This window comes from Protopterus annectens, chromosome 8.part0, assembly GCF_019279795.1.
Source record: "Protopterus annectens isolate FY-2018-M chromosome 8.part0, PAN1.0, whole genome shotgun sequence".
NCBI classification, from domain to species: Eukaryota; Metazoa; Chordata; order Ceratodontiformes; family Protopteridae; genus Protopterus; species Protopterus annectens.
In genome coordinates, this window is record NC_056741.1 from 58221026 (window position 1) to 58243525 (window position 22500).

General features: G+C 38.0%; 1 protein-coding gene across 1 annotated transcript in view; it reads right to left on the bottom strand.

Moving 5' to 3' along the window:
• The window catches only part of LOC122808140, a 524042-nt gene that overhangs the window by 415557 nt on the left and 85985 nt on the right, over nucleotides 1-22500 (bottom strand). The window contains exon 3 of the mRNA XM_044079110.1: nucleotides 19241-19328. Coding sequence (XP_043935045.1) covers nucleotides 19241-19328 — 88 coding nt within the window. The remainder of the gene's footprint in view (nucleotides 1-19240; nucleotides 19329-22500) is intronic.

Sequence of the window (22500 nt, forward strand, 5' to 3'; positions counted from 1 at the left end):
CTCGCTATATCTATGGTATATTATACAAAGAATATAATCACAAACCACTAGATCAAACTAGCAAGAGGGGAATTGGATGTCAACAACAGATCTGCAAGAGCGGCTCTAGCCTCCACGTTAAGTAAATAACTTTCATACTTGGTAGGAGCAGGCCAAAAGTCACCTTTCTGGGTGGTTGCAATCATAGTAAATACAATTAAATTACTGCAGCACCAAAGGAAGTTCTAAAATTAGATACAACCAGTTTATAGTGCTCTGCTGCATTATTCAAGAAAACAGTAGTGCCAGCACAAACATTATCAAACATTGCACTGAGGATAAAAGAGCATAGAGGGAGCCACCAAGCTGGCTGAATGAGCCCTAGGTTCAGAGGGCAAGGGCTTACTGTACTCTGCAACAAAATGTAACGCATTAATCCCCATCGGCAGTCAGATAAAGTGCAACAATTCCTGACTGCTGGCAGACTGGATTACAATTGTCTATTACGGAGTCATAAGAAATTTAAATGTGAGAAAATATTTTAAATTTAAGAAAAACAGCTTCATGCATGCAGCTTCATTGCTTATGCAAGAATTAATGGAGACATCAAATAACCATTTAAATGTTTAAGTGATCACATGACTGCATGACTACAGCTTTCTTGTAAAACATTGTACGAGATTAAATAAATACTTTCAAGGAATAAAATAATTTCAGTTCGAGAGCGTCCAGTCTATGAAAAATTTTCCATTAAGTCTTTACATAGAACATCTCTGCTGCAGAAGCTGTTCCTTATATATACATATTTTGCTTATGGTACAGTTTTATTTAAAGCCATTTTGCAGTTTTCATAAGGACTACCTTCAAGCTGACTGCAAGTTTCATGGAGTACTTGTTTTGGAAAGCTAACATTTGGAATCAGCATTCATTACTGTTGCTTTTTTAAGCTCACTAGAGCTTTACTTCAGTTTCAATTCCTATATGAAGGGGCATTCAGTTTTGATGTCCATCTACAAAGCCATTCACCACCTTGATTTTCAAATAAAATCCAGTACATTTCTGTACAGATAGAGCTCATCAGGCTCCAGACAAATAAAGTGACAGTTTCTTGTACTATAACATTTTTCAGACATGAAAAAAAAAAAATAAAATGGGTTCAGACAGAATACCGGATTTTGGCTGAATGTTAATTTGTGACTTAAGCATCCACAACATGGCAAATACAATTAGTGGTATACAGGAGATTGGTGCAAAAATTTCAAATATTTTGCATTATAGCATTTGCAATTACCTTCTCCCTCAACAATTACAACACTGTCCAAGAGACAAAGATTTAACTAGAAGTTACGGTGCACAGCTCATCGCCAAGTTAAACTGGTGTACTAGGTAAAAATGTTATATACTCTACATAAAGAAAATGTCTCTGCAAGGTTTCCTTTCTGTTTTTCTACCTTGCCATGCTGATTAAGTACATAGACTTGTAAAATCACAAAACTTGCCACACTGTCATTAAATTACCCAGATATAGTAGTCCATGAAAAGCACTAATCACTGAAATTGTAATATTTACTAATTACAGTGTCTTACTTACAGAGGGACAAAGTCATGAAATATCAGGATTTGCAGGCAGAAATGAGAGCAATGTGGAAGAAAGATACCTAGACAGTTCTAATAATTGTAGGAGCAACGGGTCTCAAAAAAAAAAAGAATTTGTAATCTTTAGATAAACGCAACTCAATATGAATTGCAGGAGGCAATCTGGTCCATGCACATTGGAGGTGCTGCCAAGAGCACTTTTGGCCAACATTAAAGACTGAAACAAAATTAACTTCACACATTTTAAATCGTACCTCGACTGAGGAGTGGGGTTCATAGCATTAGAAACAGAAAAGACTGAGTAATTCAAGAACAAATCATTAAAGTTTTTTTTAGAGAGAGTTGCTGCAATCCCTAATTATGTAAATGACACTTTACTGCGAGATCATCTTGATACGGACGTTTGAGGATTACGGCAAATGCAAGGCAATCAAACCATTTACACCTCGCAAATACCCTTCCTCAATAATATTACCCCATTTCCAAGAGGGCACAACACATTGGCCTAGGAATAAACTTCTGGATGCCCACCCAACTTGCAGAAAGTGAAACCCACATTATCATTTGAAAGTGGAAATCTGAAAAGCAATTTTAGTCAGCCCATTAAAAGGCCAGTATCAACATATCAAATTGACTTGGGGAACAATCTTACATTAAGACTGTACAAATGCATGGTTACAGTAGACAAGCGAGTGATATGGTTACAGTACACAAGCGAGTGATATGGTTACAGCACACAAGCGAGTGATACGGTTACAGCACACAAGCGAGTGATACGGTTACAGTACACAAGCGAGTGATACGGTTACAGTACACAAGCGAGTGATACGGTTACAGCACACAAGCGAGTGATACGGTTACAGCACACAAGCGAGTGATATGGTTACAGCACACAAGCGAGTGATATGGTTACAGCACACAAGCGAGTGATATGGTTACAGTACACAAGCGAGTGATATGGTTACAGTACACAAGCGAGTGATATGGTTACAGTACACAAGCGAGTGATATGGTTACAGTACACAAGCGAGTGATATGGTTACAGCACACAAGCGAGTGATATGGTTACAGCACACAAGCGAGTGATATGGTTACAGCACACAAGCGAGTGATATGGTTACAGCAATACTGGCGAGTGATATGGTTACAGCACACAAGCTTAGTGATATGGTTACAGCACACAAGCGAGTGATATGGTTACAGTAGACAAGCGAGTGATATGGTTACAGTAGACAAGCGAGTGATATGGTTACAGTAGACAAGCGAGTGATATGGTTACAGTACACAAGCGAGTGATATGGTTACAGTACACAAGCGAGTGACATGGTTACAGTACACAAGCGAGTGATATGGTTAGGTTTCCAGTAGAAGTGCTCAAACAATCTGGTCTCTGACCAAAATTAAGCATGTGACCTGAAACTTGCCATAATCACCGCCATCACAGCTGTAATCGGAGGTGATCTTGGGACTGGAAAACAAAGGGTAGAGCCCCAAAACAATCTGCTTACAAAGTGACATTTTAGCACATACAAATGAAGAATCCAAAAGCCATGCACAATTCTACATAAAAACATGCACCCGTGTGTCCTGGGTAAAGAAAAATGTAAACAAGTGCAAATGTGGGTTTAAACAAACACCACCACTGTTTCCTTAAGAAGCGATCTCCACACTTGCATGCATACCACAGATTCTCAGAATGCCCAGATTTTTGCCTCATTTTTGGTCCATTCTTTCAAAAAAATGGATTTTTTAGCAAATTAGTGGCATAAATTAAATATTAAAGTTAAAAAATAGTGACAAGACATTGAGTTTCACACTTCATAACATTCAGAAAATTCAAGCTAATGTAAAACCTATTGTTACAAGTCTGTAAGAGCAATATTTAAAAAATTGTCCCTATTTTTTGGGCCTTTGTCCCACTTTTATTCATGGCTTTGTCCAGATCTTTTGATCCAAGAGGTTAAGAGGTATGCTTGCATGATCCATGTAATCTGGAGTACCTGTGAAGTCCTGCAGACCTACAAGGCTGATTTTTGATTTGGAGTTGCACTGCACTTAGAAATGTACTTCTCTCAAGGGAAAAAAAGTGATCACTTGCACAAAATACATTTGCTTTCTTCCCACAACTCCATCAGTGAAATGAAACTTTGGCATATTTAAAAACATCAGAACATACCCAGACTATATTTAACATCTCACAAGCCTTAAGGGTATAAAGCATCTTCCAGCATTTCTCAAAATCACTCAAAATGCACAAAAATATTCACATTTTGGAGAACTGTTAAACTGTATACAATAACCCCCTTAAATCTGAAAGGTCACTGCATTGCCTATAGTATAACAGCATCAATTCTACAAATAAAGACAGTGTGCGAGTTGCAAATTAAGGTAACATACTGCACAACCAAGCCAATTAACATGTGGAGCATCTAGAACAAATTCTTAAAACATGTTTCCACTGCATGAACCAACATCATTTATCAATTAAAATGTGTTGGGATGAACATGGAAATTTTCTATTTCCCTGCCAGATATAAAGAGATGCACCACTTATGATGCCTCCTTGCCCAGTGACAGGGAATACTCTAAAGTACACACCCCAGTGACAGGGAATACTAAGTACACACGTATAGTTAAAGTATTCTGGAAGTAAAAGAATATGCTTCACTCTGGTATCTCCCCTAGTCATCGCAGATCTCCTTGTTCTTTTGATATACAGTTCTATGCAGAGTTGAATGGAATATGGAAACGGTATTCCCAACAAGAATGCAAACCAGATGTGTCAGGTGCAACTTAAAAATATTTAAGGACCATTTTTAATGAAATGATTTTAAACAAAGTGCATTCAGACTCTTGTATGCTCTTGGAACCCATTTTATCGTATTTGTCTTTGTTGACCTGGAAAATCTGACTGGACAAAGTCCATTTTTAGTGAAGACCAGTGAAAAAGACCATTTTTTGTGGCTTTTTCTTGTGACACTTTTGAAATGGACAATCCCTACATTTCTCAAAGGCAATACCAAGGATTATATAAAGAAAAGCAGGGAAGCATTGAGAATATATCCCTTTGTGCACAAGTTGGAGTGGATAGATTATAGTACAGTGTCAAAATAGCAAAATACTTACCCAAATGGAAAAAACATATTAAAGTAAACTAAACGTGATAAAACATTAAGCAGATTCAACAGAAAAGGTGACTAGAAGGTGAAACGGGGACAAACCCCCCTATGTTTTTGGGGGGGGGAGGGTATTACCTGCTGAGGTCTATAGCTGGGCCAAGGATCAGAGCTAGAGTTGCCTTAAAAATCTCACTCAACCTGCTGAAGTACGGACATTGCAAAAGTTGCAATATTCCCCTTACTAAACAGGACCTGTGCAATCAACCCTTGAGGAGTTTGTATTGGGCATCTGTTAAGTCTTCCTAATAAAAGCAATTCCTTCCAGGGACACCAAGTCAATTTGCTTTGGAGGTTCCATTTTAAGTTTTCACCAAAGCATTCCAACAAGTTACTTTGTTGAAAGCTCACACAAGACATTAACTTATGCAATTAAGCCAATCTACCAACTTTCAAGTCAAATCAAATTCCCTAAGAAAATGACAAATTCGATTTGTGAAAACTGGACACTCTCTCATTACTTAAATCATATTATTTAAGTCTCTATGTTGGAGTTGAAAGAAAAAAAAAAACAATGATTTCACACAGACTCCGATGCAAGCAAATATTAAGCAGACAGAAAATCAGGAAAGAAAAGAAAACTACAATAATAGCCGACCTCGTCTTTCCAGGAAGCAGTAGTGCATTTCATATCAGGCGAATGTATGGAACACACAGATGAAACTGATCAGGTTCTCTATATTCAATGGGAACAGAAAGGTAACAAGAAGAGAGATAAATGGACAGTACTAAGTGATACAGGAGGGGTACAATGCCAGGGGAGGCGGGACAGGGGAGTCTTACCTTGTCGGGACATGGTACACCATTGCGGAAATGGCAGCAAAAATGGGAGCATGGATACAGAGTTTAAAGTGCTACTGTAGAAACAGATGCTGGGTTCTAAAAGGTCTTTCCAGTGTCTTCCCAAAGAGAGAATGAGAGAATATTTGCATGGCTCTATGTAAAACAAAAGTCCAGAAAGGTTGGGAATTTTGCTTGGAAGTATTTGTACAAGTATTTCGATAGCCCAAGCAAATGTTTGAGATTTTTTTCCACAGGTAGACAGCAAATGCTGGAGGTGTGATGGAAGAGAGGGGTCCAATAAATGGGAAAGAGAAAGTACAATAACGTTGGCAGATTATACAATTCCCATTCAGAGCACTCAAACACTGCGCGAGCTTATAGCTGCATGAAAGAAAGGATTCTTCTGAGCTGGGATATTAGATCTGAATTGTCTAAATACTGTAAGACAATAAGCTTAATCCTGGCAGCATTGAGACTGTAAATGAAGTACTGATTATAAATTAAATAAAACAATTGGAGGTTTGGTCTTTATTAATAGGAATAAGCAAGTTATAGAAATAAAAGGAATTTATGGGAACAAAATATGCAGAATAGTGTTCAAGAGGAGGTGAGGTTTAAGGGATATCAAGAATTGAGCAATTTACAGAATGTAGTGAACAACTGTTACAAAGAAATTGCAGTTTGTTTTCATTTCTCTTAATACATGTGTGCCTATGGTTAAGTGCTAATTAAATAAAGGTGTTTAAAACAGACTGTGAACACTGGACAGGTTTATTATTGTTGAACTGTGTACGTGTGCAGTAGCCTTCAAAAAACACAAATCTCTCAAAAATGGCCTTCACCAACAGCTGTTTCAAACATATAATACAAACTCCTATCTATTAATTTCTTTATACAGCAAATTAAAACTATCCGACACACAAGTTTCTCACACACACAATTTCTTAGTATCCAGAATTTAAGCACAGGCTTTTACAATACTTCATTCAGCCCTGGTAGCTTGTCTGCCCTAAAAGTTGCTATCCATCTATATTCAGTTTCCTTTGTTTTCACTTTTATATCATCTCCATGTACTGACTATTCACTACAATAAAACTGCAAATTGTAAAAGACTGCTGACTATTTCTACAGTGTAACAAGTACTACACAGGACAGATGGAGCGCTACACCTCTATTGACTAAACACCAAGAGAATGATAAAACAGATTACAAACAGGACAATGGAGGATTCATCAAATTTATTTTATTATGATGGTGAGGTTGACAATTTGTAGACAATTACTACCGATTAGCACAGGCAAAAAGTAAAATAACTTGCCAGTATCAAGGTGAGCAATAATGAATTAATATTTGCTAGATTAAGAAATGCAGTCACTCTGCAATATCAAATTCATTCAAAAAGGCATGCAAAACTCTAGCATAAAGCTAAAGAAAGACAGTTGCGCCAAGTTATATTATTTGCGTAACAAGCTTGAAGTGGGTAGGTGTCATGCCAATTTTAAAATTCTAGTTGAGAATTCCTTATCACAGTTACCTGCATCTACAAGTCAGTTCCCCAGAGACTCTAGTTTAAAACAGACTATAAAAGCCATCATATGTCTAGGCTAAACATGATTTTAATTATTCCAACCAAAGCTTGAGTGCAGCTTCATTACCACCTACTTCATTAGTATTGCACTTGTATTTTCATGGTTTGTTTACAGAGATATTTGTAGTGCATATCAGGAGAATAAAGCTTTAACAGCCAGTCACACAAATGTAATTGTTGCATTTTAATACACAAAGGGAAACTTTTCTGGCTTGTTCCTGCAGAGAAGTTGACAGTAATACAAGTAAACAGTTAATTGCTTCCAATTTGTTACAGCTGGATTTTCAGTTGCTACTAAGTGCTGGTTTATGTTCCAAAGCAGCAGTCTTCCTCAGCTACAAGCAGAGGAAGGTTTTCACTTCACGTGCAGAGTACAATGCTCTACATTAACCACTCAGATGTCATTGTCAACAGTGTGTAAAGTAATCAAAAGCATTTAAATATATACTGGTGCTTCTAGTGGGTGCTAATATACTATGAGGGAAAGAGGTTGGTGCTTCTAGTGGGTGCTAAATAGCACAATATATTTTGTGTATTCACGCTTGTGTAGTACTTGGAAGTAGGTCTGTCAAAGAAATACCATCTTGCGGAAGTAGGTCTGTCAAAGAAATACCATCTTGCTTGAAGAGATGCACCAAATTAGACTATCTGCTAGGTAAATGGGTGAGAACTCCAGGGGTGGTGGATTACCCCAAGTTATTTGCATGTTCAGCTATTCAAGAAATTACGCATTTTATTCCACCTTTAAAACTACATAGAAAGTTAATAGTTGTGCCACTTTCTCACCGTAATACAACAAACAATAAGGCATACATAATTAAGTTTAAGCAACCAAGCATGGGCTGTTCTGAAAATTTAAAAATGTTTGCAGTTATACCAATCAGTTCGAGGTCCATCGCCCACTGTAGGAACCACCATTTAATTTTTTTTACACACATTTGTGAAATGTGCATGCAGTTTGCTACGTGTGACACACATCATTCTATACTTACTGGGGGGTGAAATCTTGGATATACTGGAAGAGTACTGGATTCTGGAGATTAAAGACTTACTGCAGTAAAGAAATACATGGCGATCTTCATGAACTGGTACTTTATAGGCTTGCAGTTCAAACAGGTTTCTTCCAGGTTTAGCACTTTTACCACACATACCAAGACACTGGTGCTTTAAGTACAGCGTGCATGTCCTGCCCTGTATGCATCCATCAAGTAAACTATGTCAACACTTACACACATGGATTGTAAGGATAGCAAATAATATTAGAAAGATGGCAGGCATAGCAGCTGTAGAAATATGTATACAAACGATTAACAAAAGAGAAAACATGATAAATATCAATAAATCTTAGATGGATTTCTACACAAGTAAAATGGAAATGGTGTCACAAAGACAATGTCCTTGAGAACCTCAATAAACTGTTACACCAGCCACATCACAATCAAACCAGAACTTCAGTTTGTTAACTTGGTGAAATAACCGGACCAAGGAACCACGTCTCCTGATGCAGCCTATTAATGTACAGCCAGAACAAAAATACAAGTTACAATAACAAAAATTATTCCTTTGTATTTGTTACTTCAGAACCAGCACAAAGAAATGCATTCAGAACCTAGTAAGATACCAGGAACATACAGCAGTTTACCAAGGAGTAAAGCTCTCCAGGTTTTGAGACCTAGAATACTTTTCTGCATCCTCAACAAATACTGTAAGATGACTTTAAAGATGGCTGCACATCAATCGATAGATTGATTTGAGCTTTCTCAGTGTGAAAACGCAACTGTTGGGAATACAGTCACTAGATATTAATTGCATTGCTTGGATGCCAGCAAATAAGAAATTTAGAGAACCACGGATGAAATCATCCAGAGAAGTAGAAGAGAAAAAAAACTGACTATGGAGAATCCTGCAGCACGTTCAGCAAAAACAGTTCAGGTTTGGTACACAATGGCTTATAGTAAGTTAAAAAAAAAAAAAAAAAAAAATAGATCATAGACACAGACAAAAAAAATAGTAGAATTAGAAGACACGCAGCACACAGAGAAAGATGGAAAATTTCCACAGTACCAGATAAATTAAAGACTTCAGACTATTACTTTTATGAAAATAAAGCCACTGGACTAATGTTCCATAGCAGCATTTGTTAATTGAAAGGCACATTGAGTGCATGCGCCAAACATGGCCAAGAGAAAGCAGCCGAGACCTACACTAGCTAAGATAAAACCATACCAGCAGAAAAAGCTGATCCTGACAAAACTGTGGCAGAAAGGAAAAGTATTACAATTGGAGACTAGATGTTTCTGGAAAATTATTCACTATATACAAGGCAGAAGAGATGCACATTTATCCCAGCCATCATGGAATGTAGGTGTGAGATTCAGGTTTCTATATCTATCAGTCAACACATTTTTTCCTGGGATATCAAACACAGGAGGTGGAAATAAAAGTTTTTCCAAAAAAGATTGAGCCGGCAAGCAGACGAGGACTCTGCTTCTCATTCTTCTGGAAAAGTTCAGAGACACAAAGGGACACAGACAACCAGTGTAACCTTTTCCAGTTGTCCAAAGGAAAATGCTTGAAAAATGGCATAAAACACAGGAGTTGACTGAAAGAATCAGGAGTACATTAGAGATGAACCAGAGTCTGGCAATGGGAAAGGGAGATTAGACCACCAGCAACACTGAAATTAGTGGATAAATGGGAGACTAAAAAATCACATTTGTGCAATATGGCTTTGCAAGAAAAAATGGAGTTCTGTGTTTACAAACTTGTTGGTAGACTGCAAAGCATATGCGCTACTTTTTGTCAATGTTTAGGACACTAAAGGGAAAAGTAAAATATTTTGTGATCTTGATAATATTTGCATTAAACATTTGTCATAAATTGCATATATTTTAAAGCTGTTTGGTATAGTATACATTTAAAAACACCTCTGAATGAACATTAAAAATATTAAAGCAAAGAAGTACTTTTTCTTAGTTATCTTGTTACCGTGTAAAGCCTATAGATCTTACAACTAAGGCTGGACAAAAGCGTGTTTAAGTTACAATGTGATCTTGGCCTGCTGGGAAAAGGGTATAAAATCTGTACTTTATTATATGGCATGCAGAATTAATATTTCCCTTGTTTGTATAAGGGTGGATGTCTGGATTTGTGTCCATGGATTTAGCTATGGAGAACTCTAAGCAAATCAACTTAAAAAATAAGACAAAATGATGAGAGCCACGTAAAATGTTAACTTTCTTCATTCTGCAAAGGTTTAGCTTCCATTTTCCCTTTTAGCAAATACTCTGCGGGAGACATGAAGTTGGCAGATGAAGGCAGTTAGCCAAACATCTGTAAATTATGTTCAGAGATTTCTCCAAGAATCAGGAAGTCGTTGGCTGTTTTTTCCTCCTCATTGCTGACTGTTCACTTTGGTCGCAGCCCGTCTGCAGCTTCACTTAGGTCGCAGCAGTCTGTATGTGCAGCCAATTAATCTTTGACTTATGAGCACTCTTTGCAGAGATAAATGCAAAATTTAAAGAGGTATAGTGGGCAAGCATTTCAGTGAAAATTAGTCTGAAATTGGGGGAAGTGAATAGGAAATCATAGTCTCCCCAGCAGCCTTAATAATGTAAATTGTTCGACTGTTCTATTAAATGCTTTCATTTCATTTAAAAGGTAGCCAGTACACATGTTCTTAGGGCTAAATGAAGCATGCAAACTGCTTTCACCATCTGGATTGAGAACAGGAATAAAAGTACAATCAGTGTAAAGTGAGAACACAGTCTAATGTGTGCTCTGGTATGGGTAACATTTATTTTAGATTGAGTAATGTCTGTAGGTGCAGCCATCGATGAAGGGTAATTGCTCCTATTTGGAGGGTTAAACTTCATTTGTTGAAGATGTATATAGCTGTGTGTACTTGTTTTAAGTTAATAGGGCTGGGGGGTTCTGAAAATATATTTAGCTTTTTTGTTTGAAAGTTATTAAAGCAAAAAGTACTGTAAAATGTGACATAGGTTCAAATGGAGGAGAGGAAACTGCATAAGAGATCAGCCTGCCAGCCCATATGTGCTTGTATGACAAAAATTAAAAATACACATTCTGAAGAACTGCCATTATAATAGATGTGAGCAATAGTGCTACCATATTGCTGTTAAATGACCTTACAGGAATATATAAGAAAATTTTATTACATCAAGAAATATAGGGTGCAAATAATAATCTTGGAGGAAATTCATTTGAATTGAAATGAGCATGCGAATCTGACTGAAGGATTTCAAGATGGTTATTCTGAAGAAATTTATGAAAATATACAGTATGGAAGATGTGAATTCAGAAGTGTGAACCTGGACAGAATTTACATGTTATTCCCACAATTTCTATCAGTCTTGCCCAGTTAACAGGAGTTTGTGCATTTAAATTCAAAGTGGGCAGCTAGTGAGTGGGTTAAAATGAAAATGGAATTTAAAAATAGGGTAGAAATGAGAGAAAGTGGTGGTTAAGTAATGAAATTATATATGGAGCATCTGCCATCTGAAACTATTGCAGAACAACGGGAATCTCACAGAACAAGGAACACCTCTAGAGTGAGAGTAGTTGGGATAATATGCACGTGTTTAGAAGGATTGTTGAACAACTTTTTGGGTATTGGAGATATTTAGACACAGCTTGGAAGTGGCTGGTATGAGGAGGAAGCTGGACATCCTATGTATCCAAGGGACAATAATGGAAGGGCAGTACAGCAAATCCACTTGGCTGGGGATCCAGAGTCTAACTTAGGATGACGACAGGCTAGGAATGATGTGGTAATTTAGGTGAGAGGCATCGGAAGGCAATGAGGGATATCAGAATTCATGACAGACTCATTGCAATCAGACTGCAGTGTAATGATAGGGTAACATTCCTAATATCAGCCTATGGGTTGTGATAGTGAGGAAAAGAATGCACTCAGACAGCAGCTGCAGGGCCTACTAGATAAAGCAGGGCAACAAGAATCGGTGTCGATAACGGGCGACCTGAATGCACAGATTGTGACGGACCTAGCCAGATAAGAGGACTGTCTGGGTCCACATGGATGGGACAAGCAAGAATAAAGGAGAAACCATTCTAGACTTCAGTCTCACAAAGGGCTTGGTAGTAGCCAACAAAGGGCTTGGTAGTAGCCAACAAAGGGCTTGGTAGTAGCCAACAAAGGGCTTGGTAGTAGCCAACAAAGGGCTTGGTAGTAGCCAACACATGGTTCAGAGAGAGAGACAGTTACAAGAGTGGCCAACATGCAAATTGCACAGACTTTCTCCTAGTAAAGATAGGACACTGGGGTAGAATCAGTGATTGCAAAGTTAACCCCAGTGAAAGTTGGTCCACAGCATAAACCAGCGGTCCCCACAATCAGCTGCAAACAATGGTCAGAGAAAGCTCTAAGGTCAGAGTCCAGGCTGAAGACCTGGAAGCTGACTAGAGAAAAAGTATAACAAGTTTAAGGAATTAAAGGCTCTAGCACCCCAAGAGGAGGAGGAGTAGAAAATCGGTGCAGTTGAAGAATTGCAGCACCTCAAAACAGCACATTTGAGGACTACAGAACAGATATGTGCCTGAGCCAGGTATAGCAATAAGGTACATTAGGAAAGCTGGTGGTGGAATGCAGAAGTCCAGGAAGTCATCAAAAGAAAAAGGATTGCGGGGGGGGGGGTGGATGATAAAGACAAACTAGACAAAAAAGGAATACTGGTTGGCTAACAAAGAAGCCAAGAAAGGAGTTGCAACAGCAAAGAACATGGCATCAGAGGTACTCTACCAGCTTCTGGAAAGTGACTCAGCAGATGGCACAAAAACTACATCAGGTTGCAAGGCAAAGACAGAAAGATAAACAAGACAGTCAGACACCCTTCATGTGGGATGCCAGTAACAACCTGCTCACCACTCCACAGGATAGATGGGAGTACTTCCAGTAGATTCTGGATGAAGAAAACCCACAGAAGCTGCACTGCTCCAGACACAGCCAACTGAGAGAACAGGAGGAGTCCACCCTAGAAGTAAGAATCGCACTAAGGAAAGCAGCAGGCTCAGATAAGGTCACAGCAGATATGATAAAGATACTAGGTGAGATAGGGGAGAAATGGCCCCCCGAGGGGACTCTGAGCAGTGTGGAGGGAAAGGCACACCTCAGGCGACTGGAGAATAAACATACTCATGCCAGTGTACAAGAACAAAGGGGGCATCCACAACTGTAGGCAGTACAGAGGCAGCAAACTCCTATCACACTGCATGAAAGTTCTGGAGAGGGTGTTTGATAAATGGATATGCAGAGCAGTAGAAAAGTAAGAAGGGATATTTGCAGTTAAGTGATAATACACGAGCGGAGAAACTGTTTATGGGTATGGATAAGAACATACAAGCAGTGAAAAAATACTTTCAGTCCCTCAAGTTTTATATACAGGTCAAACATTTTTATCAATCAGAAGAGAAGTTGGACAAAAATTTCAGCTTTTTTTTTTTTTTTTTTTTTATTAATTTGGGAGGTGAGAAGGGCAAGAGGCAAAGGAGATTCCCTATAGAATAAGGTGGTTTAGGATTGCCTGCTTTGTATGCTTAGTTTAGAGCTGTGCAGTTAATACTCGTACAACACACACAGAACATTGTAAAATTACAGTGGAAAAGGGTGATGATGAAGCAGGGGGGGTTAAAGAAATAAGGGGAGTGAGACGTTTGGATGCAAATCCTTAAGGAGAACTACCACCACACAAATTATATTCATAAAGTTGCAGAAAGGATTCCAAGAAGCAAGTTAACATGGGAATGGAGAAAGGAGATTCTGCCAAAAGGGATGACTGCAAGCAGTTGCACAGAAAGTTGACTAGACAGTCTGAAATTTACTGAAGAAAACTTGAAAAAGAACCAAGGTACTGGACGCAAATAAATAGAGAAATTAATGTAATAAACTGGGATGAGGCCTTCCCCCTACCAGGGATGGACTAGTACAGGCAAAGAGAAAGAGATGGGGAGTCTGGAACAGAAGCAGCTGTTAAAAAGAAATAATTACAAAAACGCATATAGCATATTGCACTGTACGTCTAAGATGTAAATTACGAGGTTAGAAAAGATTTGGAAGAGACTGGAAACCAGTTTACAAAAACAACAATGCAACTACCTACATCAGGAAGTTTAGCATTTTTACCTGAAAGTAGGTATTTTCATACATGAGCAGACAAAGTAGATAGCAAATGCTGGGAAGGACGTTCATGGGAACATGTTTTTGGGAATGTAATGATTTGGCAGATTTTAAAACTTCCCTCCATTTGTGAAGATCCCCCAGAATTATTGGGGGAGCAAATGGATGTAAATAACTAAATTCTTTTGAGCTAGGACACTGGATCTCAATTGCCTAGTGATAGTAGGGCCTTACATTTAATGACATCAACTGCCAAAAAAGCACTCAAAAAATGGAAATCAAGTCTGCAGCTATAATTGAAGCATCAAATACTGTTAGATAACAGAAACTGAAGTTGGATTTTTAGAAAGGAAAGGATCAAATTACATAGAAATAAATGGAATGTGTGGGAACAGAACATGCAGACTAGTGTTCAGAAGGATTGAAGGATTAAAGCTTAATGGAAGACTGGACTTAAACAGTTTATGTAATGTTGGACTGAATGACAGTTATAAACGAAGAAAATATATGTAATGCATGAAACTATTTGTTTTAATGTGTGTGTGCCTATGTCTTAAGATAAAATGCAATAAAGGTATTAAAACATCAGCAGTTTCATAAATATTATCCATTAACAGTATTATAAACCTTTCAAAGTCAACATTCTTTTAAGCAGGAATATTTAATGCAGTCTAAGCCTTTTACTCTACAACTACTATGGGAATATGAAAACAGCATTAAATTAGTGCATGTTAATTGTCGGAGCTTTGTAGCACAAAGCCTTTGAAATTTTAAGAGTCAGTTAGAAGAGCTACCTTTTATTCTTCCAAGTTCTCTCCCCTCATCTACCCACCAATAACTGGTAATCTAAACAAAAAAAGGCACTGCTTCCAAAGTCAAGGAAGCATGCTGTAAAACTGAAACTTACCTGCCAAGATACTGCCGAAATTGAACTTGTTTGGAAGAATACTTACATTTTAGACCTTATGTGCTCTGGTGTGTAGTTCTGATACAAAATCCCTTAACATAACTTTTTTTGAGAGCCATCCTTTAATATCCAAAATTCTCTATAGATAAATGTAATTTAATTCTTGCTCAAACATCTAATTTCTAACGAATAAGAACTTTACTCTATACGAATATCATTCTGTAGCAATCCTCAGAGTTACACTTGTAACATTGTCTATTTCACTGGCCTCCTGGAATTTTAGTGTTCCCGTATTACAAGGTACTCCACATGACTATAAATGCTACACATACAATATCAGCCACCCTAGCAACAATGACAATTACATTCACATGCCGATATAAAAACTCACCTCTTCAGCCTATTTACCTGTAAAAAGATTAACTAGTTATACTGAACCAGAAGGTTTTGGTCCTTTGCCTCAGTACTAAACTATAAATGGTCTTCAAAAATTGCTAAATAGTTGGTATCATTGTAAGGGGATCCAGTATGACAGCATGGGACAAGATGCCCAACAGTCCTACTTAAGGATAGGATGCACCTCTCATTCCAGGTCTTCCACATGCAAGCTAAAGCCGTTACTAATTCCATAGTGCTTTGTTTTAGGCAGAGTCTAGCTAATGGACATCCCAACATAATGTACCAAATCCAAAACAGGATTATATCAATGCAGCTCTGATCAATGGAATATACTCCAATCTGTATAATTATTGAAACTTGTTAAAATGTTCAGGAAACTCCTTTCACACCTGGGTTTTGCACCTGCCATCCCTTCAGACCTGATGACAGGTGTGGTGGCATCTATCCATTTGTTAGGGACCATAACACCCTTAGATGGAACCCCACAAAGACCCATAAATGGAACTCTCCAATCTCTAAATCAAACTAAACAGGACAGACCCAATTTATCGCTGTTACAGAACACCCTCTATGTCCTCCAAAAATCATGTACAGTTCCTAAAAGTACTTTAAATCCCTATAAAACACAAACTTCATTATCTTGGAAGACTAACTACCCTCAGACTGGAGTACCTATAGATCCAATGCAGGATATGCCCACAAGTCTTTAGATTTGGACAGCACAGTGGTGCAGTGGTACAGTCGTTGCCTCGCAGCAAGAGGTTCTCCGGTTTGATTCTTGGCTGGGGTGTCTTCTGTGCAGTGTCTGCATGTCCTCCCTGTGTTCATGTGGTTTTCCTCCCACGTCCCAAACACATGCATCTGGAGCGCATCTCCCCAGGCCTCTGCTGAAAATTCGCTTTGTTCCAAGTTGGACTTTCACAGTAAACAAATGTTAAATAAATACAATTGCTGAACCAACACCGCTTGGAGCAGATTATTAAACTCACTAGAGAATAGAATATTCTTGACCTGGTCTTTATGAACACAGCTTCTTTGAGAACTATTCTCATGCTATCCATTTTTGTTGATCATACACTAGTTACCTTCACTCTAAAAATACTGAAACCAGTTGCTCAGAATAAGAATTTCAAACTTGCTGATCTTAAACTCTATGATGAAGTTCCCAAATTCATTGCTAGCAACAACACCATAAATGCTGCCAAGGCTGGTAGTTGCAAAAAGGAATTCCATGTCCACTTTGATAAATGTATAAAACTGGCAGTCCCAAACAGATTCAACGAGATTGGCAATTTAAAAACAAAATGCCCAGAATGTGTACCAACAAGCTCCACAAGAAAATAAACAAAAATTGAAGTATATGGCCAATCAAAAAAGACAGTCATAGTAAGGATATCTGAAGACAGACAAATGTATTAGCAGCCTATAAACTTGGGTTAGCATCCGAAGCCAAGGGCAATTACAAATCCTTTTTTTTAGCGACAGTGGTCTGAACGTATGACGATACCACCTACTCTGATCCAGCAGACATTGTCTACATACTACCGAAGCAAATTCAGTGCGATTACTACCCTAGAGAGGTCTATACAAGCACCCTTATCCCTGAATCTGTCAATATTGTCCTCCCATCACTACTAAACATGGGATGAAGGTGGATCTCAGGACTAAAAATGCTTCCTCCTTAGGACTGGAAAATATACTTGGGTGTTTATTAAACAAGATTAAATAAGGTCTGGAAGAACTGTTGAAACTGTTTACAGTTTAGCCACTGGCTTGGTCCCTGATGTTTGGTACACACCACATGCTGTATAGTAAGTATCCATTTTTCTGTTTGAACAATCCTGAACTCAAACTATATTCTCACACAGTTCACATTATCCTAGTTTCATAGTGTGTACACAAACTTTACAGGCAGCACGCACTAGTTCAATCTTCACCCATCCATCACTTCCATGGTCAACATTTTCTGTCTTTTACCTCTGCCCATGACTAAAGCTGAAGTCTTCCCTCCTTCCATGCAATTGTCTCAAAAAAGGACAAAAATACAAGCAAATCAAAGGGACATTGGAAGGTCAGTAGACTTTAATAACATTCAAAAATCTCACTCTCTTGTTTACTTCTGGAAGAGGGAAATCCAATTATGTGTATTTAATTTATTGGCATTTGTTTACTGGTTTAATCAACGGGTGTAAAAAGACTCCTTTGCAGTGAAAGCCTGCAAAGAAAACCTCCAGTACAAAAATACAATTTACAAATAATGATTACACTTTAGAGTTACAAAACAATACAGTGCCATGAACGATAACAGTAGAAAGTATATAATGCTACACAATACAATTTAAAATGTTTTGTTGGTCCAATGGTGCAAGGTTCGATTCCCTCAGCTTCCACTGACTAAATGCACATCTCTGAGCAAGTCACTTAACCAGAAACCACTCCCGTGCTGTGTGTGAAAAAGGTCCATGGGCATCAGTGCTCCACCCCAGAAAACAAAATACTTACACACACAAATTAAATAAATCATAGAAGGTTACTAGGTTATCAATCCAGAGGCCATTTCAAGCCTAGCTGTTTTATCTCAGTACTATAGATACTCTATAGTGAATACCCAGGATTATATTTATTGACTGCTCATGTCCAGGAGGGTTGTGGGTGCTATCCCCAGTAAGAATTTATGGTGCCCCATCCACTCATCCAGTTACCTTTTGAACAGTGTCAGAGGTCCTCACTTCGCATGAATTGGCAGCCTATTCCAAAAATGGGGCAGTCACTGGGAGACAAATGTGTCCCTCTAATATGTCCTATTCAAATCGCAGGCCATATTTAGGCATCTGGAATGGCTAGCGCTAGTCCTGTTTGATTTATGACGTGCAGCAAATTCATTAGGTTTGGGTCCGAGATTGCTCTGTATACCAGGCACAAGTCTCCCCTAAATCAATAGAACATGCAATTTTGTAAGAGTATCTTCCAACTCTAAAATGGAGCTGTAATCATAAAAGTTGCAAGGAAAAATATTGGTGCCCTCAGTATATTGGTCCTGTAGTCTTGGCTTCCTACAGCTTCAAGATCTAGCATGACAAAATACATGAAGTGGAACATGAAGGCTGAAAATAGCTATATACTTCCAAAATGGGTACAGGTGAGGATTCTTGTCAGCATCTTCCATGGACTATTGATATAATAGCACAGAGTTAATTTTTACAAGACCTTTAGCTGTGGGTCTGAGCACAAAAACACCAACTAAAACATCTGTCAGTTGCACTAGGGCCTCATCAAAATGGTCATTAAAACAATTTTTTCCCCCATCTTGGATGCAGCCTGTGAATGTTCACACCCACCATAAAAATTAAAGAATAAATAAAAAAAATGCATACATAGAAAACAGTGGCATCATGACATCTTGCAATTTATAAATTGAGTTTTGTAAGTCTTACATGAGACGCACTGCAAGAGGATTTACTGTGCCTTCCTCCAAAAGCAAATTAGCACGACCCAGACAAGTCAAAAAGTGGAAGACATTATAAAGTAATTCAAGAAAAAGACAAGTTTAGGCTAAAGGCATTCTACTTTCCTTTAAAAATTCAGTGCACACCCCTTTAAAGTAAAGCTCACATTATCTGCCATAAGCAATAAAGACATAACACTGGTTGGTCACTTACAGACAAAGGTTAGCTCCACTATCAGGTGCAAGAAATGGAGTAATGCAGTCATCCAGGGTCCAGTGAGGAACATTTTCTGACACAGATCCTAAGGAGATGAAACAAAATCCTGAATTTATTACAGCAGTCATCTCAATTCTCAGACCATAGCCCTTGCATCATGCATTTCCTGAAGCACTAAAATCTGATTAACTTGAAATATTTGTTCTCGTTCGTACAGCCACAGAACACATTCCTGTCATTTCAGCAATAGGCTGGTCCAACTGATGGACAAACGTGTCCAAAAGTTATCCTGGTAATCCAAGTTACCCATACTTTGAGAAGCAAGACCAAGACCACCCCTTAAACGTAGCTTTCCTACGGACAGGTTGTATCAGCCATGTTAGATGAAAATAGCCCTCACATGGCAACAAACACTTGCGAGCTTTGTTAAAAGTACTATATAGCTCATTATGGTTGTAGACTTTTTTGTAAATTCTACAAATGTAAACTCAGCAGATGGGCCCAAGAGGAGGAGGCTGTTCATCTTTTGCCACTATTTAGCCTAAAACAGCTGCAAAAACAGGGATGGGTTTAAGGGGGTAAGATGTAGCGGCTTATGGACTACTTTGTTTTAGGGGGCAGGTCCAGTAACTCGTATTTAGAGCAAGTACTGCAGATAAGTCAGACCTTAGCTACTGGGAGGAAGCAAGGCAGACTTGTACAGCATTCTGCCAAGGCTGGGAGGCAGACCACAAAACTATGAAGACCTGCACTGCCAATTCCCTCCAATCCTTGTCTCTTAGCATCAAGTAGCCACAAAATGTAGTCTGTACAGAAGTGTCAAAGACAGACCAAAGACGCTTGCTTGGGGGGGGGGGTGCAAAAACTTGGAGTAATGTCCAACAATTTTACCAATGTAGCTCCAGTTATTGTGTAGATTATAGAGAAAGAGCAAGCATGGTTTTATATATATATATCAAAAATAATCATGCGTCAATAACCCTAGCAGTCAAGTGCAGCGGAACAATTAATCTCAGCAGATTGAGTAGCAAAAGCAAACCGGTCAGAATTATACTTCAAAAAAATGATATAGAAATGAAGACTGGCACCAACGTGCATGTGCATTCATAAAGTCATTAGCACAATATGTACCCAAGCTACAGAACTTATATTCATGGGTATGCAGCAGAGTCAAAGGCGTATATATTTTTGTATAATAGATACATACAGAATCATGGGATGAGTGCATATTATGCGTGTGTATTTTTATTATATATATATATATATATATATATATATATATATATATATATATATATAAAAACAGAGTCAAAGCCAGAAATACTGATGCAACTGCAGACTTACCTTAATATTCAGAAAAATATTAAAGTTGTATATTACTCAGAAAATGCATGTCTGCTACTGTAATGTATTTTTTGTTCTGATGGAATAGTAAGGAATACAAAAGTGATTAGCATTCCCTCAGCTCTGAATTATTCAAAACAGTTACTGTATCACAACCATCTGATCATATTAACTCAACAAAATGAACCTAAAACAGGCCTCTTTACAATGCATACAAGATGTACTATTGCATTTATACTCTGAATCATAATTACAATAAAAACACTAACCATTATGTATGCCAATAATTTACCTCTATATTTTTCAGACATTTTAGACCACAATTCAAGCATTTAGAGATCTGATTCAATCATATGTAATGCTACTAGTTTGCTTTTCACATACAGAGGTGGGCATACTGAACAATTCAAAAAAGTAAGATTTTTTTTCCAGTCATTTATTGCAAATTAATTCACACACCACTGCTAAAGACATTAAATTAATGCTGCCTGATAGTTGTTACATACTTTGGGACTGCATTGTTAAGACTATGGTAAACAGATTTATCGTTTTGCATAATTTGGGGCACATCTGGAGTCATTTCATGCATTAATGTGGCTTTTGAAAAAAAAACTTTAGTGTGTGATATACAAGATGCTTATCCATTGCAAAATATTTATAAAATTATAGTTCGATTTAGTTGACTGTGTGCACATTGGTTTATACTTACTATTTTGTCTAAAATATTTCTGTCGACCTGGCATAAAAGTTTCTTCCACAAGTAATAGTGCCACTTGATTTTGCAGTTCAGTCTGCATCCAAACGATGCATCATACTTGAATATACTGGTGCCAATACTGGTGCCATAGTATGACATTATGTTCATAGGTAAGTACTAGGCTATCAGCCCTGGGGCCTATACAAGCCTAGCCAAATGGTACCCTGGCTTTCGCCACCCAAGAAAATTATATTCCTGTGCCCCTGTCGAGCAGAGCCATAGAAGTCATCCCCGGGGTGAATTTCCTATCTTCCATCCAATCAAGAATTTTTCTTGAAGAGTGCTAATGAGGAGCTTGGTTTGATATAGATAGGTAGATCCCTCCAGCATGTTCTGTTTATTGTGATAAGGTTTAGGTCCCTAGAGCGTGTAGCTTGGAGGGGATTAAGATTTCTTTAAGTGGAGCATGTCCAACAGCTCTGGGCTTGACATAGCTTTGTATGTTAGGCAGAGATAGTCTCCGAGTGGGTGATTTGTGATTGAGTAAAGCTGGAGTTTGAGACTGTCTGCATAGGGCATCGGTTTGAGGCCAGTAATCCTCAGAGGTATTTCTGCAGCCTTTCCAGTTGTTGTAGATGTCTTGTGAGGTACATGCCAAAAGGGGCATTGTACTCTATAATGGGTACAATGAGTGACAAGTAGAGGGGAACAATGACCTCTTTTTTCCTGGATGAGAAACCTTTTGTGGTGAGGTGTGCTTTGTAGAAGGATCTCCTGACAACTATGGCAATGTGATTATCAAAGACTCAGAGACCCTTTTAATATAACCAATGGGAGCACAACATTATACCCCATGCACTACATATTTAAAGTAATGCTGAAAACCTCAAGTTTCCAGCATTTTCAATTCCAATTTAGTAGTTCCAAATAGGTTTTCAGGACCAAAAGCTGTTATGAGTTTATTCATATTATTCACATATGCATATTGAATTAGCATAATACCATATTAACCTGCTTTGGCCCTTTTTGTTTAATAAGCTTTACAGATATTTTTTAATGAGATAAAATTCTGTCTGTATTTAATAAGAGTGGGCTATATGATGCACTTAAGTTTGGATATGGTTTCAAATGAGGGAACAACCATCTGTTTCCAAAGGTGGAGAGCAAGAAATTTTATATAAATTGAGATAGCAGAGCAACATTTTTGGAAATATTT